This window comes from Trichosurus vulpecula, chromosome 3 (assembly GCF_011100635.1).
Source record: "Trichosurus vulpecula isolate mTriVul1 chromosome 3, mTriVul1.pri, whole genome shotgun sequence".
NCBI classification, from domain to species: domain Eukaryota; kingdom Metazoa; phylum Chordata; class Mammalia; order Diprotodontia; family Phalangeridae; genus Trichosurus; species Trichosurus vulpecula.
Window position 1 is genome coordinate 363,918,206 of NC_050575.1, and position 16,913 is coordinate 363,935,118.

General features: G+C 37.7%; 1 protein-coding gene and 1 pseudogene across 2 annotated transcripts; both read left to right on the plus strand.

The window, feature by feature from the left end:
• The window catches only part of LOC118841651, a 1,013,973-nt pseudogene that overhangs the window by 901,179 nt on the left and 95,881 nt on the right, over positions 1–16,913 (plus strand).
• Positions 4,858–12,118, plus strand: LOC118841660 (olfactory receptor 1N1-like). 2 transcript variants are annotated; one of them, XM_036749237.1, is made up of 2 exons: positions 4,858–5,785; positions 12,081–12,118. In XM_036749237.1, exons 1-2 carry the CDS (start codon positions 4,858–4,860, stop codon positions 12,116–12,118), a joined length of 966 nt encoding a protein of 321 aa, XP_036605132.1. The 2 variants fall into 2 exon arrangements, with proteins under 2 accessions (XP_036605132.1, XP_036605133.1); XM_036749238.1 differs by lacking the exon at positions 12,081–12,118 and having other exon boundaries at positions 4,858–5,796.

Genomic DNA, 16,913 nt, shown 5'->3' on the forward strand with positions numbered 1-16,913 from the left:
CACGGATAAAATACAAATCTTCTGTTTGGCATTAAAGACCTTCATAACCTTGCTCCCTCCTACATCTAAGTCTTTTTATACTTTATATGTTACCATCTACTCTCTGATACAGTGACACTGACCTCCTTGTTTTTCTTCAAGACACTCCATCTTTCAGTTCCGGGGATTGTTGATGGTTGTCTCTCTTGCCTAAAATGTTCTCCCTCTTCATTGCCACCTCCTGGATAACCTAGTTTCTTTCAAATATCTGATAAAATTCTACTTTCTACAAGAAGGATGTCAAACATGCTGCCCCAGCAGAGTTGGAGCTATACTATGGCAAGAACTAAACTAAAATGAAATTGGGAAAAAATAAATATATATATATATATATATATATATACATATATATATATATATTATATATACAATAAAGGATAGAAAATATTAAATTGTGGTTTTCTAAGTCAATATGTGGTGGCAGGCAATCTAATGTATTGTTTAGTGGTTCAGTTGCTATATGTTTGATACCACTGTTCCATAGGAAGCCTTTCCCAACTTCTCTTAATCAAGTGTCTTCTCATGTTACTATTTCCTTTTTTATCCTGAATATAGCTTATTTTCATATAGTTATTGCATGCCATTTCCCCGTTAAACTCTAAGCTGTCGAAGTTCTACCTTTTTCCTTTCTTTATATTGCCAGAACTTAGCACAATGTTTGGAACATAGTAGACAATAAATGCAGTTGATTGACTAAAATGTGTGTGTGTGTGTGTGTGTGTGTGTGTGTTGCTTTGCTGAAGACCTACTAAAGTCTCAGCATGGCATGAAGGGGACCCCAGCTTCTCAATGGTTGTGCCACTTGCACAAGCTTAGCAAAATTCTACCACACTAGAAAGGTTTTGAGAATGGGGCTAATAATGGACTCAATCACCACCATCATTGAATGAATCAGCAAGGTTAAGTAAAGGCAGAGGAACTTGTCCTCAGAAAGCTGGATACCAATCAATACGGATGTGATATACTGCACAGAATGTCAAAAACTTGTTTTAAATGTTGATAAACTCTTCTTTCCCATTTTTTATTCTTATTAGTTCTTATAAGTCCTTCCCTCTGAGTGGAAAGGGGGGAATGATACATTGGGAAATGTAGGTGATATAAGCACCAAAGATATCAGTAAAAATATTTTAAATATTTTGAAAAGAAACTAACATTCTCTAAGTTTAGGCTTTTCCTGATCCTTGAAGAGCAGCTAATGTTCATGCCTCACTTTGACCTGGAATTTAGTTTAACTGTTTTTACACCTATTGGTATAGATTTTTTTCTCCCTTGATAAAATAGAAACTCTTTCACAGCAGGGATGATTTCATTCTTATCTTTCTTACTCATGTGCCTGGCACAGTATTGGCATATAGTAAGTGTTCAATTGGTTTTACTTTGTCATTCCATGTTCCAGTTGTAGAGTATGGTGAAAGAAGGCCTGGGATAGACAATATGGAACAAAAACTAAAATCCCCCCTAGGACCAGAAAAATTTTGGAGGTAGGGATTCTGTTCAGGAAATAGATTCTATTCAGAGCCTAGAGGGTCCAGCTCTGAGAACACGGCCTTCTCCTGTCCCCTACTCCCAGTGTCAGAGGAAGAATCCCCCAAGATAATGGAAGATTAGCTGCTCTGAGGAGCTCAGAGCACAAACAATGTGGAACTTCATCCTGGGGACTCTCCCCTCTGCCCCAGGAGGGGAAGGTCTGGAGACAATATAGATGGTCAGAAAATTACTTGTCTTCCCTAATAAATCTTTGGGGATTGTTTTCCCAGAGACTGTCACAGCGCCAGGTAAGAACACAAGAGCTCTGATCTGCTGGGGATGGGAGGGGGTGGGAGGGAGGAGTGAGAGATTGCCCTTAGGAGTCAGATATCTGTTCCTCAATTCACTCCAGCTCAGTGTGGGGCTCCACAGTCCCACACTTGTGCTTCTCAATGCCAAGACCGAGGACACAGGCTTTTCCTTCCAAGTCACTTGTGCAATCCAGAGATCTACAGCCTGTAGAACACATTGCTTCCGCTAACTGAAACAGAGGGGTTCCCCAGTACCTCCAAACCAGCCTTTAAATTCCTATCATCTGGAGCAGAGGAGTGGTGTCGGAAGTATTATGCACTCAGTGATACTTTCTTAACATCTGAAATCAACAAAAAACATTTGAAGGTAGAGGATGGCAAAAAAAATCTAATGTTCTGTCTGTATTTTTATTATACTATTCTTTTTTTTTTGTCCCAACCTGAGATTTAACTGGCTAAGGGATGTTCCTTAGTGAAGAGACGCCCTTGACCAAAGCAAGTTTATAATTGCACTGAAACTTGTGCTCTTGGAGAGCATATGACCACTGAGAGGTTAAGTAACTTCCCAGGGTCCCACAGGCAGTATGTGTCACAGGTGGAGGTAGAATCTAGATTTTTCAGCATTAGGCTTTCTATCCATTATGACCATACTGCTTCTGTTAAACAAATAGACTTTAAAAAATTTGGTGCATAGCAGTTGTATAACCAAGGTGTAAACTAGGTTCTCTGCAAAGTCCAAGACATTACTGAGTGAAAACATTTTTAATGAGAGTCAGAGATGGAGTAGAAATCCAACTGCCAGCTGGAAGTGAGGGAGCTGTAGGTATAAGAAAAAACTTGAACAAAGGTATGTTAAAAGTAGAGAACCAATGCAGAGATGGCCAGTTGTCCTGTTTGTAATACTAATCATCATCACAACAATAAATAGCATAGTGCTTTATGGTTTGCATAGCATTTTATGAATATTACCTCATTTTATTCTCACAACTCTGGGATGTGGGTGCTCTTATTATAACACTCATTTTACAGATGAGGAAAATAAGGCAGATAAAGGTTAAGTGACTTGCCCAAGGTCATATAGATAGTAAGAATCTCAGGGCAGATTTGAACTCAGGTCTTTTCTGATTCCAGTTTAGCAATCTAAACTCCTGTATCATCTAGCTGCCTCCCAAATCAAATATATTGTAGGAATTAGCATGAGTTAAAGCTAGTAATGTAATACAGCACAATATTGTGTCAGGCCTTGAATATTGGACTAAAAATGTAAACTTAATCCCTTAGGTGTTATGGAGTCATTACTGGAATTTTAGTGTAGGAATACAGTTATAAAAGAAGGATCAATGGGAATAGAGAGTAGAAAGAGGAAGACCTGTGAAGAGGCTAGTTGAATAATCCAGACGAGTGGTAATATAGGTTTGTACTAAGCCAGAGATGGTGGAAGTTGGGTGTTTTACAAAACTTTTTTTTTAAATTTTAGTCCAGACCTGAGTTTTCATCCATATAGGGAGCTCTAGGGAGGGAGACTTGCTCTACCAGTGCAAATGGGCTAGTGCACTGCCATCTGTACTCTTCAGAGGTAGGGCTTATACTTCAGTTTTCTTAACCCTAAGACAAGTCTGTCTTCTATACTTTGTTACTTCTCTTTACAAACCCCAAAGCATTCAAACACACACACACACACACACACACACACACACACATGCACGCACGCACGCTTGTGATGAAGCTAGAGTCTAATTTAATGCATATATTATTAATTTCTAACCAAGAAATTGATGTAGGACATAGTGGATCATAGGTTAGTCTTCTATTGGGAAGTAAAAGGTGCAAATCCTGTCCTAGCTGTGTCACACTGGATAAATCACTTAACCTGATGGTACCCTAGGGAACTTGCCAAGAAAATAAGTTTCAGAGAAGCCATAATCAGAATGTATCCTAATTGCATATTGCATTTTTAGAAACATTTCCTTCAACTCCCTATGTTTTAAGGTTTTCTAGCTTATTAAAATGCATTTGATGGCCATTACAGCTTATCTTCATTAGAAATGGCTCTGGGGAGGAAGAAAGGGAAGAAGGAAGGAAAATAGAAGGAAAAGAAAGAGGGAAGAAGAAAAGGAAAAAAGAATTTATTGAGTACCTGCTACATGCGAGGCACTGTGCTCAGAGCTTTACAAATGATATCTTATTCAATCTTCACAAAAACTATTGGAAATACAGGCTACAAATATTCCTATTGTACAGTTGAGGAAGATGAAGCCGATGCCCAGGGTCAGCAGTTGATAAATGTTTGAGGCTGGATTTGAACTCAGATCTCACTGACTCCAAGATGATCATTCTATCCACTGTGCCACCTAGCTTTTTAGGAGGGCTTCAGCCCTGCCCTGCCTTCGAAGTTATTTTGTGCTCCACAGCAATTGTATTTTCCCAATATTGATCAAATGGGGCATCCCTGGACTCTTTCTTTATAAAATAATAGTAAAAGTATTTATGCTAAAGTATCTTCTTTTCTTCTACCCCTTGAGGTAGAATTCTGTTGGATTTATGCAAAAATAGCACTGATCTACAGACTGCTTGAGAACAGTGTATTGGTTCATACACAGCTCGGTACCATTCTTTGCAGTGGAGTCTAGATATTTTATTTAAGGGATCAGAGGGTGATAGGAGTGGAGGAAGTCAGTTCGGTCTACTCTTTTCAGGAGTTAGCATGTAAAGAGAGCAGATACATGGAGCTATAGTCTAAGGGAGTGAAGAGAAGAATTGTTAAGGGTAAACGAGTTCTGAGAATATTTATTGGTAGTTGGGAAGTAGATAGGATTTGCTGAGAGACTGGGAGGAAGGGAGAGAGTAATGGTGAACCAAGTAAACTCCCAGGGGAGAGGTGAGGAGATGGAATAAAAGCCATGAAGGCACCAATGGATTTCCTATAGGACCTGGTTATCCTGATTTTTATTCTAGTTCTTTCTGCTCCACTCTGTAATATATGTAAGGAATGTTCCTTTATTTTCTTAGGTCTTTTGTGATCCCTTAACATGTCAATGACATGGGACATGGAAATCAGACCAGTGTCTCTGAGTTTTTTCTCCGGGGGCTCTCCCAGTGGCCAGAACAGCAACACCTCTTCTTTGGATTGTTTCTGTGCATGTACCTGGTCACCATGGCAGGGAACGTGCTCATCTCCCTTGCCATCATCTCTGAAGCTCGCCTCCACACCCCTATGTATTTCTTCTTGGCCACTCTCTCCTTTGCTGACATTGGTCTGTCCTCTAGTACAGTCTTGAAGATGCTACATAACCTGCATATGCAGCTTCACACCATCTCCTATACAGGGTGCCTGACACAGCTGTATTTCTTTCTTTGCTTTGGGGACATGGACAGCTTCCTGCTTGCTGTGATGGCATATGATCGCTACATGGCCATTTGCCACCCACTCCATTATAGCACAGCCATGAGTCCCCAGCTCTGTGTCTTTCTGGTGAGCGTGTGCTGGGTGATCACTAATCTCCATGCTCTGTTACACACTTTGCTCATGGCAAAACTCTCTTTCTGTGTGGTGGGGGAAATAACCCACTTTTTTTGTGACATCAGTCCCCTGCTGAAAGTTTCCTGCTCTCCCACCCGTCTAAACGAATTAATTGTATTTTTTGTTGGTGGTCCAGTTTTGGCAGTTCCCTTCCTATGCACTCTGGTCTCTTACATATGCATTGTCTCTGCCATCCTTAGGATGCCATCCTTAGGGGGTGGCAGGAGAAAGGCCTTCTCCACTTGTGGCTCTCACCTCTCTGTTGTCTGTGTCTTTTACAGTACGGTTTTCAGCGTGTATTTAAGTCCTCCATCTACTTTCCCCACCAAAGACATTGTGGCCTCTGTGGTATACACAGTGGTAACTTCAATGCTCAATCCTTTCCTCTATAGCCTGAGAAACCAAGACATGAAAGTGGCCCTAAGGAGTCTCCTTAGAGGCAAGATATTTGCCTCTTAGACACATTAACCCTTTGGCTCTCTAAGCTGAGCCTCCCCTTAATCTTGTTCTTCCAACCTAGCTTTGATTTTTTTTTGGAAAGACATTAGCAAATGGCTAAAAAAAAAAGCCTGCAGACAGGTCTGTGGTAGAGTGCCCCAAGACTCTATCCTTGGCACTATGCTATTCAACAAGTTAAACAGTGGCTTAAAATGCCATAAATTCCATATTGATCTAACTTTCAGATGGCATAACATGAGGAGGGATACTTCAGATGAAAGAACTGACATCCAAAAATGTCTCATCGAACTAGATAATGGTATTCTTCACTCGACCACAGACTTCACATACTGGAAAAGACATCCGAGAATCTCTAACCTAAATGATAACTGACCAAGAATCCTCTCTACAATATACCCAACTTCAACTTTACATGAAACCTAAATAGGCTTCTTTGAAAATTCTACCTGTTACTTCTTTGGGACCAAGAAAAACATGTGTAATCCTTCTCATATGACAGCTTTAAGTTCTTAAAGACCACTATATGTATGCTCCTCTCATCATTCTAAATCTTCTCTTCTTCAGGCCATTCACTCAACATGGTTCCTTCAACTGGCCCACATATGACATATTTTTCAGTTATCTCAAAAGAATGAACAGGTTAGATGGCAGCAGAATTACCGTATTTGGACTGGTCATTGTATTGATGATGGTTCTTACTACTTTCAAAGTTGTTTGTTCTTGAAGAGCTGTTATTTTATAAATTGTTCTTTGGTTCTGCTTATTTGATTCTTCATCAGTTTATCAAGCCCTCAAAATTGCTTGTTCTCACAATATTGATGTGTTAGTATCTACTTACTTAACTCTTTTCTCAGGGGAAAAAAAAATCTAGTAACTTACAGGAAAAACCATCAATTGAAAAATGACAATCAATTGTGGTATAAAAATATTATAGATTACTACTGTTGTATAAGAAATGAGGCAATAAACTACCAAACTGTGGCGACTCCAATGAAATGATGTTATTGGTTTTATAATACACGTATAAGACTTCTCATCCAACCCTTGTTATCTGAGAGACCATGTTGATTCCAGAGGACTGAAGCTGAAACATGCTTCCTTTACAGAGAGGTGATGGATTTAGGAGGTGTTTTTGTATACAGACATTGAGATTATTTGTTTCGCTTGACCATCTTTGGATGTTACAAGAAATTTGTTTTTTTTTTCCTTTTCTCCAATGGGATGGAGAGTAGAAGGGAGAGAAAATCTATTTCTACTAAATTTTTAATAAGTAACGGGGGGTAGGTTGGCTACAGATGTGAAATATTTCATCCCCTTTCAGTTAATGGCACTGTATTACTAGTTTTAATGAACTTTTGTTACAAGAGACCTCTCAAGAAGTGAAAGAAATCCTAATATTCATAATGTAAAAACAAAGCACATCAATAAAAATCTCAAAATAATAATTAAAAATCAACACCACAGGTACAGAAGAGGTGATATGTAGCTAGACAATTTATGTGAAAGATATCAGGAAGAGTTAAGGGATTGTAAACTCAGTAAAATAAAATGAATTCATTCTTAGGCTTCATTATGGGAAGTAATAAGTTCAGAATATTCTTTTCCTGACAGAACACACTGCAGGAAAAAAATGTTAAAAGTATATTTTTATGAGCTAAAAGTAGTCTGTTAATGATTGATATAACTAATTCCATTTTCTTCCATATTTGCTATTTTTGCTATGTATGACCCCTGCATAAATTGTAGGACCAATTTACAATAGCTGGTTTCCATCATTGTCCTCTTTCCTTCCTTAATAGGTATAAAAGACCTAATTGCTACAAAAGAAGGACTTGGGCAGTTCTCTCCTCTCACCTCTCTCCTTCCCCCCACCCCCCACTTTTCCAGTCTTCTTGCATCTTACCCACTTACACATACTTTTTGATCTAGTAACACTGGCCTCTTTGCAGTCTCACAAACAAGACACTATCTCTTTCTGCTGTACATTTTCTCTGCCTGGAAGGCTCTCCTTTATCCTTGTCAATTGGCTTCCCTGGTTTCCTTTAAATCTCAACTAGTGCCCCATATTCCACAGCAGGGCAATCCAACCTTAGGTTTTTATTGAAACAATAGACAATATATTTTGATTTGCCATTTTAGTGAGAGCTCTGCTGTAGCTCAGCTTCCTTTACCAAAGCATTCATGTAAATTTCTATGCTTGTAGGCAGGCCGCATAAATCACACTCGCAGACTGTATTTTGAACAGCCCTGTTCTACAGGAAGATCTCCTCAACCCCTATTAATTCTAGCAATGCTTGTCATTTAATTCTAGCATTTATCATTTCATATTTATCCTATGTATAGCTTGTTTGTACATATTTGTCTGCTCCCATTTAAATTGGGAGGTTCTTTAGGTCAGGGCCTTCCTTTTACCTCTTTTGGTATCCCCAGTGCTTACCTGGAATACAGTGGATACTTTGATTGTCTCTTTTTCATGCTGGCTTAATTGACAGTGGCTAGTCAATGACCTAAAGAAAATTTATGTAACAATTTTAGTGACCCAGATGGGGCTTTTTCAGATCCTCATCTCTGAGAACTTTCCAGTGTGCACTAGGTGAGTTGACTTATTTGAAGATTTCTAAAGAGGAGGAACTAGGAGGGTTACTAAAGTTGGAGTTCAGCACACTTGAGCCCTAAATTGAGATATCTACAGTTACAGTTTAGTGTTTTGTGTATTTTTGTACCTTTTCTGTCTTTCTACTGTGCCTGAATGTTCCATTAGAAATGAACCATTAAACTCTAAGCAGAAATCAGACAGGCAGCCACCCTGACTGATATCACGGCACTGTGATTCTGAACTCAAATGCAATGGCTTGACTGAAGAATCTGTTGAAACAGGAGAGTCTCTTCTATTTTATGGTGAATATCTAGACTGCAATTAGGATTCCCCCCACCTAAACTCTGTGCCCCTTCATTTTATTTCCTGTAGGCAAATAAGAAAGAGAATAATCTTCCTGGTGGTTTGCCTGTTATTTGTGTCTAGTGAATTGTCTTGCCCTCCTTTCCATTTTAAATTCCTGATTTCTGGGAGTGAGAATGTCCTTCAGTATAAATCTGATGTAAGGCTCAAATAGGCAATGCTACACTATGAAATAATCATATAAATCTGACATAAGCCTCAAACATTGTTTGGAGAGTTCACTGGTCATTATGAGATTTGTCAGTCTGTTTTGGAACAAAGCCATCTCTAGTGTTCATTGGTAAATTGGAAAAAAAATTCCAGGAAGGGCTGTTTTGTCTAAGCCTGTACTTATTGAATTCTATCACTTTAAATGGTCATCCTATATCTATTCTAGTGAATGACCCTGGATACTACTTGGTGTCTTAGGTTACGAAACCTTGCAAATTCTAAAGAGTAAAATAGATTTAATTCCCTAAACAAATGAGTTTTTGTTTTATTTAGGCAGATAAAAATCAATGCATCTTTTTTTCTCAGGAAACAAGAAAAAAAAACCACCTCCTTATGCAACTTCACTAGAATGAGTGCTGGCATTCTTTATCAGCTCCTTTCCAGATTTTTAACCTAGTGTCCCACCACTTGTCTCCTCTTTGGAGATACAAGCACCCCAGAGGCAATATCTGCTGTGAGATTCTGGCCAAGTCTGTTGCTATTTTGCAGAACACAAAGGGAACAAAAGATTTAAACTACCTTTTGCTAGTTTGTGTAATTACTGCTAACTACCCAGGTACTAGAAAAAGAAATGTTCAATTCATGTTAAATAGCCAGCCTTCTCAATAAACTTTCAGTAGAAGATAATGAAAAGATTATTTGGAGAAAGAAAAATTTTGAAGCAGATAGGTAAAGAGTGAGAACTTTTCTGGCCAAAAAAAAATTACTTCTAAACTATATATTCCCATTTCTGTGCTCCTGATTCTGGCCAGATTAGGAATAGGAAAGGCAGGATGGGTGGGGGGTGGGGAAGGAGGGTAAGGGAAGGGTAGGGGAAGGGAGAGGTACAGAGACAGAGAGACAGAGAGACAGAGACAGACAGACAGACAGAGACAGAGCAACAAAGAGACAGAGAGAAGAACAAACCAGGAGAACATTGTACACAGTTGAAATATTGTATGATGTGAGAAACGTGGTTTTGGGGATCACTGGACTTCCTAGGCAGGGCCAAAGTCCTGAAGAAGAACCCTGTGATAATCCCTAGGGAAGGCTGTACAGACCACAGGACTCCCGGAGGAAGACCAAGTGGTAGCCATCTCTTAATCTGTGGGGATCACAGGGCCTCCTAGGGGTCAGACCCTAAGGAAGACCCAAGTGATGGCCCCTTAGGATGGCAGTGAGATCACAAGGCTCCCGAGACAGGGCCAGAAGTCCCATGTGATGTCCCCTTAAGAAGGCCGTGCAGACCACAGGGTTCCCCAAGGGAATCCAGAGTGGTAGCCCTCTTAACACCGCAGTGGGGATCACAGGACACCCCAAGACAAGATCCAGGAGTAAGCCTGGCGAGCTTCTGCTGCCTGTTGCTTCCCTTCACTTGACCTTAGGAAAATCCATGTGAGTTGCCCACTCATACCCAAAGAACTCAGGACCAGAGTGGGCAGAGGGAGGCATTTTATTACGCTCCCCGGGAGAGTGTGTGTAGTGCCCACAGGAACACTCACACTGATACAGCTGCAGGAGCAGGGGTAACCATTCCCTCCACTCCTGCTAGAGTCATGGTTAGTTTACAATCTTTGGTTTTTTACATAGTTTTCCTAGGTTATATAGTTTATATAAATAGGATAATAAGGATATAGAAGCAAAAGTGAAGTTAATTAGATTTTCCTTGTCTTAGTTTAGGATTAAACTATATTCTTTTACTTCCCCTACTTTCCCTCTTTAACATATGCAAATTATGCAAATCAGTAGGCCTGGATTCTTGACCAAGACCAGACCCTAGATAAGCTTGAACTGGTTCAAGTGGGTTTGGCCTCTCTAATTCCCCAGACTGCCTTCTCAAAAAGCATGCACATGCGTACAAGCCTCTGACCTCTCACCTGACCGACCTTGAGGCCTGGTCTCTGCTAAAGCTGGGGTGGGGGAGGGCAGGGAAGCACACCTTTAGTTCTGTGGAAACAAAACTCCTCCTCCCATTTCTTACATATGATGATCAACTGTAAATGACTTAGCTATTCTCAGCAATACAGCAAGATAATTCTGAAGGATTCATGATGAAAAATGCTATCTGCCTCCAGAGAAAGAACTGATGAAGTCTGAATGCGGATCAAAGCATACTATTTTTCACTTTTTTGTCTGTGTTTTGTTTAATAACATAACTAATATGGAAATTTGTTTTGCCTGATTGCACATATATAACCTACAATGAATTGCTTAGTGCTTTAGGGAGTGGAGAGGACAGAGAGGAGAGAGAGAATTTGGAACTCAAAATTTTAAAAAAATGAATGTTGAAGATTGTTTTTACATGCAATTGCAAAAAAAAATTCATCAATTAAAAACCATATCTAGCGCTTAAGAACCAACTAGTACAGCTATCAACTTTTCTCTCCAACTTGTAAAAAAAAAAAGAGCCTTGTTAAATCAGGAAGCAAATAATTTGGGAAAAAGCAAAATTGAATTTGTGGAAAATGTTTTACTTTACCACTGCGTTCTTTTGTGCATTATTTAGTAGAACTTAATTGCCTAGGTGAATTAAAGTTACATAAAAAGATTTGTCGTAGACTAGTCGCAAGCCCTCAAGAAACCAAATTGAAAAATTTCCTTGACAAAAATGAAAAATTATGTACAAACATTGAAGTGTAGATTTTGATCAGGGAAAAGTAAAAGTTTTGTAATGAATTGGTAGTGAATAATAAAATTTGTGCTAGTTTGGTCTCATTTAGATAAGAAGACAAAAGGAAGATTTCTCTATCTGTAAAATTGTGAAATTTATTTGGAGAATTGCTTCTTTCTTCCTCCAAGTTAAAATTAGTTTTTAGATTTCTCATTACATTATCTCTAATCTTTATTTAGTTGATTTTAATTTTCTTATTGATGTAGAAAAATGGCATGCAAATTAAAAACTGAAAACTGAGCAATTTAAGATTTAAATATATGTTGGATTTTGATAAGTTAGGAAAAATTGTTATTCACAGCATGTTGATCTGTGCTCTGAATGGTAACTATTGGTATCACATTTGTAAATATAAGAGCAATAAGATTACAATTACCCTGTGCTGGTTCATGAATGTAACTACTATAGAATGCCAAAATGGTAGACAAAAGAAGTGATTTTTCCCATAAAAAATAATTCAAAATGCATTCAGTTGGATTAAGGGATTATTAGTTGGGCAATAACTTTTACATCCCTATTTAAAATCTGAGATATTGTTGTATGTTAATATTATGCTTTTGCTTTTTTTTCATTATGATTTAGGGAAACCATTTTATAAAGAAAAATGTTGTTAATTTGAAAAATTATACTAAGATTGTAATACACTAGAAGATTAGCTTCTCTTTTGATCTGAATGCTGAGAAATTATGAATTTGACTATCACTATTAGGGACTTTTGTTTTTATGGTTAAATAAACTATCTTAAGCATTTAATTGGGAATATTTTGCTTTAAAATTAATAATAATGATGACTACTTAGTGTTTGGGGAAAATACAAAAGATTTTGTAGATTCTCACAATCCGTGAAGTTCTTTGGGGACTTGTCAGGTCTTCTGGATCTTCAACCTTGGTAAAGTCATAAAATTTTATCAGCTCTGTGAGATAAGGATGTGCAAAAATATATGTGACTAATGAGAGCTTTGTAAATTCTAAGACCAGTAAAACTGGTTTACTGAGGAACTGAGATCCCTCCTCCAACCCAAATACTCTCAGTCAAAATGGAATATAGTTTACAAGTTTGCTGATAGTATAGGAATGATTTATATAATGAATTGTCTGACTACTAATTATGAAATCTATGAAAACTAAGCTGAATTAATTATACCTGGAATATTATGTATTGGAGTTACTGCTTTAAACCAATTCCATCATTAGGCCCCAGTTTAAAAATATTTTTTTCTTTTTTCTTTTGTCTTAAGGGTTATATATATACATAAAAAACTTTGACATATCCATGCTAACAGAAGTCAGTATCTTTCTAGGTTCTGAGCAAACCATCATAATTTGCTTTCTGTGTAAATCCCCAGAATGTGATTATTTACTTACTTTTTTTAATAATTGATTTTTATATCAGGATATCTGAAAAAAATATACGAATGAACACTTTTGGAAAGGCCTTGTATGATCTTAGCAAGTACTGAAGATACATATTGTGTTAATTACTGCTTATTTTGGGGCAGCCAGGTGGTGCAGTGAGTAGAGCACTGGCTTTGGAGTCAGGGGGATCTGAGTTCAAATTCAGCCTCAGACACTTGACACGCTTACTAGCTGTGTGACCTTGGGCAAGTCACTTAACCCCAATTGCCTTGCTTTCCCCCTTCCAAAAAAAATTATTGCTTATTTTTAAATAGAAGTTATTACAACTAAATAACTATACACTGTTTTAAACTGTAAATAGTGGAACTTGCTATGTGAGGTGGAACCTCTCGGGACCATAATTCGATTCATTCTGAATTTTATATTCAGGTATTAGTATTGTTAAGCCAGCAACCCACCATTCAAAGGACAATGCCAAATGCCACTGAATTAGATTGAGTTTGGGAAATTGTGACTCTCTAATAATTGCTAGAAAGTTTTGTTCAAGCTGTTCTAAATTAATTCCTCTTTCTCAGATTTATTGTGGTACAATAAACTGTCAACATAGCTCCATCCTACTGTGTGAGGTAAATAAATGAAATGTGAAGACTTCACAGGGGAGGATGTGTATAATATTCATTTCTATTCATATCTATACTAAGAAATGTTTAAAAATCAAGAAATAAGGAAGGGGAAGATTCTGAGACCATGAGAGTCTGATGGCTCAGCCTCTGGGAAAGTTTACCCTGAAACTTTTTGTTCTTTCTTCTGGTTCTGGTTTAAAGATTTGCTCAGTAAGAAAAGGGTCATAATGACCTGTTTTTCTCTACTGTAAAGAATGGAGAGGGTCTCCCCCTCCCCTTATCCTATTCTCCTTCTTTAGATTTATAGATGTCACCTCAGTTGTAATCATTAACTAATGGAATGGGAATTGGAGTTTCTGTGCCTCAATTTCCTGGTTCTTTGTCTAGCTTTTGCGCTCAGATTGTAAGCCCACCTCCCAGTCAATGGTGAGAAGGGTCAGAGGTGGGCAGGAATTCTCTTGTGTTAGGTATAATTATGGGTGCCTTGCTCCTTGTAAAGCGCCTCCCTTGCTGGATTCATTCTAGCAGGGATGCCCAATTCTCAGGAATTGAATAAAATTTATTTCTGTTCCCACCCTGAGATGGCTCCTTATTAACTTTTAATTGGTGAGGACCTTTCATCCCACACACTACCTTTACCATCTTCTTACAAATTACACCTCTCCACATACTCTATAGTCCATATATAAGGGCCCACTTTCTGGTTTTCATACATACCATTCCATCTCCAATCTCCATATCTTTTTTCCTGGCTGTCCCCATACCTAGAATGTTCTTCCTGCTCACCTCCATTCATGCTCTTTTCATTGCCCTCCCTCATCTACCCACTTAGTTTATTCAAACTACAGTCAGCCTTGAAGGTCTTGAATGAATCTCATCTCCAAGATGCTTCCTCTTCCTTGACTCTTATGAATCTCTCCCTCCTCTGAGTAGCTAGATCTGAGTCTCTGTTCCATTTGCCCTTAAATAGAGAAATGCACACTATTCTTAGGTGTTTGCTTGTATTCCAGTGCTTGTGCAGTATTTTTTTCTTTAAACACCTGTGGGGTACTTTGCTTTCATCCATATCTTACTCCAGTTTATTATATTTGGTTCATTATTTTCATTTACTGAGATAGTTTTGGATCCTGACTCTACCATTCAAAAGAAGGAGCCATCTTTTAGTTTGTATCCACTATACACTTGATGAGCATGCCATCTGTATTTTCAATCAATTCATTAATAAAAATAGAATATGGAAGCAAAAAAAGTCAAGAGACTCAAGTGGAAACTTTAAAAATCTAGGAATGAAGAGGGCCTAACAATACCACATCTCAAACTATACTAGAAAGTAGTAATTCTTAAAACAATTTGATATGGTTTTTAAAAAATAGAGATTAATCAATGGAACAGATTAGGTATATAATATGCAGTAGTAAATGAATATATTACCCTGGTATATATTTGATAAACACAGAGATCACAGATACTGGGATTAGAACTCACTATCTAATTTTTTAAAAATGCTAAGAAATTGGACAGCAGTATGAAAGAAATTAGATTTAGACCAACACCTTATATCATACTCAGGTAAGATTTAAATATATGTGACCTTGTAATGATAATCAAGATGGGACTTTTTTCTTTTTTCTCTTTCAGAATGCTAAAGCAATCAAGAGCTCTTAATGAGTCTTACTTTTGTTTGAATTGGCAGGTAAAGTGGGATCTTTTGTTTTTTGTTTTGGAGTGTTTCTCAGCACTAAGATAACCAAGTACCTTTGATGAGTTTTGTCTTTCAAATGTAATGGCAAGCAAAGTGGAGTCTTTTGTTTTTGAGTGCTTCTCAGCACTGAGGGAATGGGTGTCTTTGAGTCTTGTCTTTGTTTGAATCAAGAGTCATTGATTGAAAACAATGTATATGATGTGGTGCTAGTGATTAAAGATCTTTCCCACAACCCTTGCTGCTAAGTAGGCTCTGAGCCCTCAGGGTCTTGAACAGAGAATATGAGCTCTGAGGTTGGTGTTTTGCTTTTGGGGGCACACTCATTGGAAGAGTGTTGGTGTAGAGAGTCTGGGTAGCTGTCAAGGAGCCTCCCCCACTTTGAAAGCCCAGATGTTGGTGCTTCTCTCTCTGGTAACTGTGTATGTGTTGCTATGGACAGATAGAAGCCTGTCTACTGATTTGTGTTATTTTGCTCTGTTTATATAGTTTCTGTTTATATTTGCTCTGAAGTTCAGGGTGCTGACTTTTTCCCCTGAACTTAGTGAATGATATATGTATGTTTAATTAAAGTGAGATTGTTAACCCCTTAAAGTTGCTTTCCTTAGAAAAGCAGATCAAAGAATCTGTGCTAGCAGCTCTCCTGTGTGCTGGTGCTGTTGGTCTTACACAACAACAGTAGCTGCAAACAGCATTGTTGTTACAGAGCTAGATATAAAAGGTCACATTGTAAACAAATTAGGTAAGCATGGAAAAAAAATTACCTCTCATATCTATGAATTAAGAAAAATTTATGACCAAAGAAAAGAATAGAGAGGATCGAATCAAATGTATAATTTTAATTACATAAAATTTAAAGATTTTTATTTTCTTCAAACAATACCAGTGTAGTAAAAATTAGAAGAGAAACAATTACCTGGGAAAAAATCTTTGTGGCAAGTTTCTCTAATAAACACCTCATTTCCAAGACATATAAGGAACAACTTCTAATATATATGATTAAGAATCATTCTCCAATTTATAAATAATCAAAAGATACAAACAAGCAGTTTTCAAGGGAAGAATTCAAGTTACATATAGCAATATGAAAAGATTACTCAAAATCACTAATGTGAGAATGCGAATTAGGGTGACTGCGAAGTTTACCCTCACACCTGTCATATTGGCAAAGTTGGAAGAAAAAGAAAATGCAAATATTTAAAGGGCTGCATGAAAACAGGAAGTAATGGAGCTCTGAATGGATAGAGCTATCAGGGAAAGCAATTTGGAATTATGCTTCAAAAAGTACTAAGTTGTGCATAGTAATTGTGCATGCTCAAACACACACACACACACACACACACACACACACACAAGTTGAGTACAGAACTATATTTTATTCAAAAGAGAAATAATAGGGAAATAGAAGAAGGAAGAAGGGGGAATTACAAGAAAGGTAGAGTAAGGGAGTTATTATTCCTAAACAAAGGAAACTCACAGGATGTACCAAATATTTTTAGGTATTTTTGAGGTGGCAAAGAACAGGAATCTGAGGGAGCGCCAATAAATTGAGGAAAGGATGAACAAATTACGGTATATAAATGTGATGGAATATTATTGTGTTGTAAGAAATTATGAAGA

Excerpts from the sequence above, each read along its gene's own strand:
- LOC118841660 (XM_036749237.1), top strand. The coding sequence starts at position 4,858 with ATGGGACATGGAAATCAGACCAGTGTCTCTGAGTTTTTTCTCCGGGGG. Across the intron at positions 5,786-12,080 it reads TCTCCTTAGAGGCAAGATAT|CATTCAGTTGGATTAAGGGA; the intron begins TTGCCTCTTAGA and ends TAATTCAAAATG.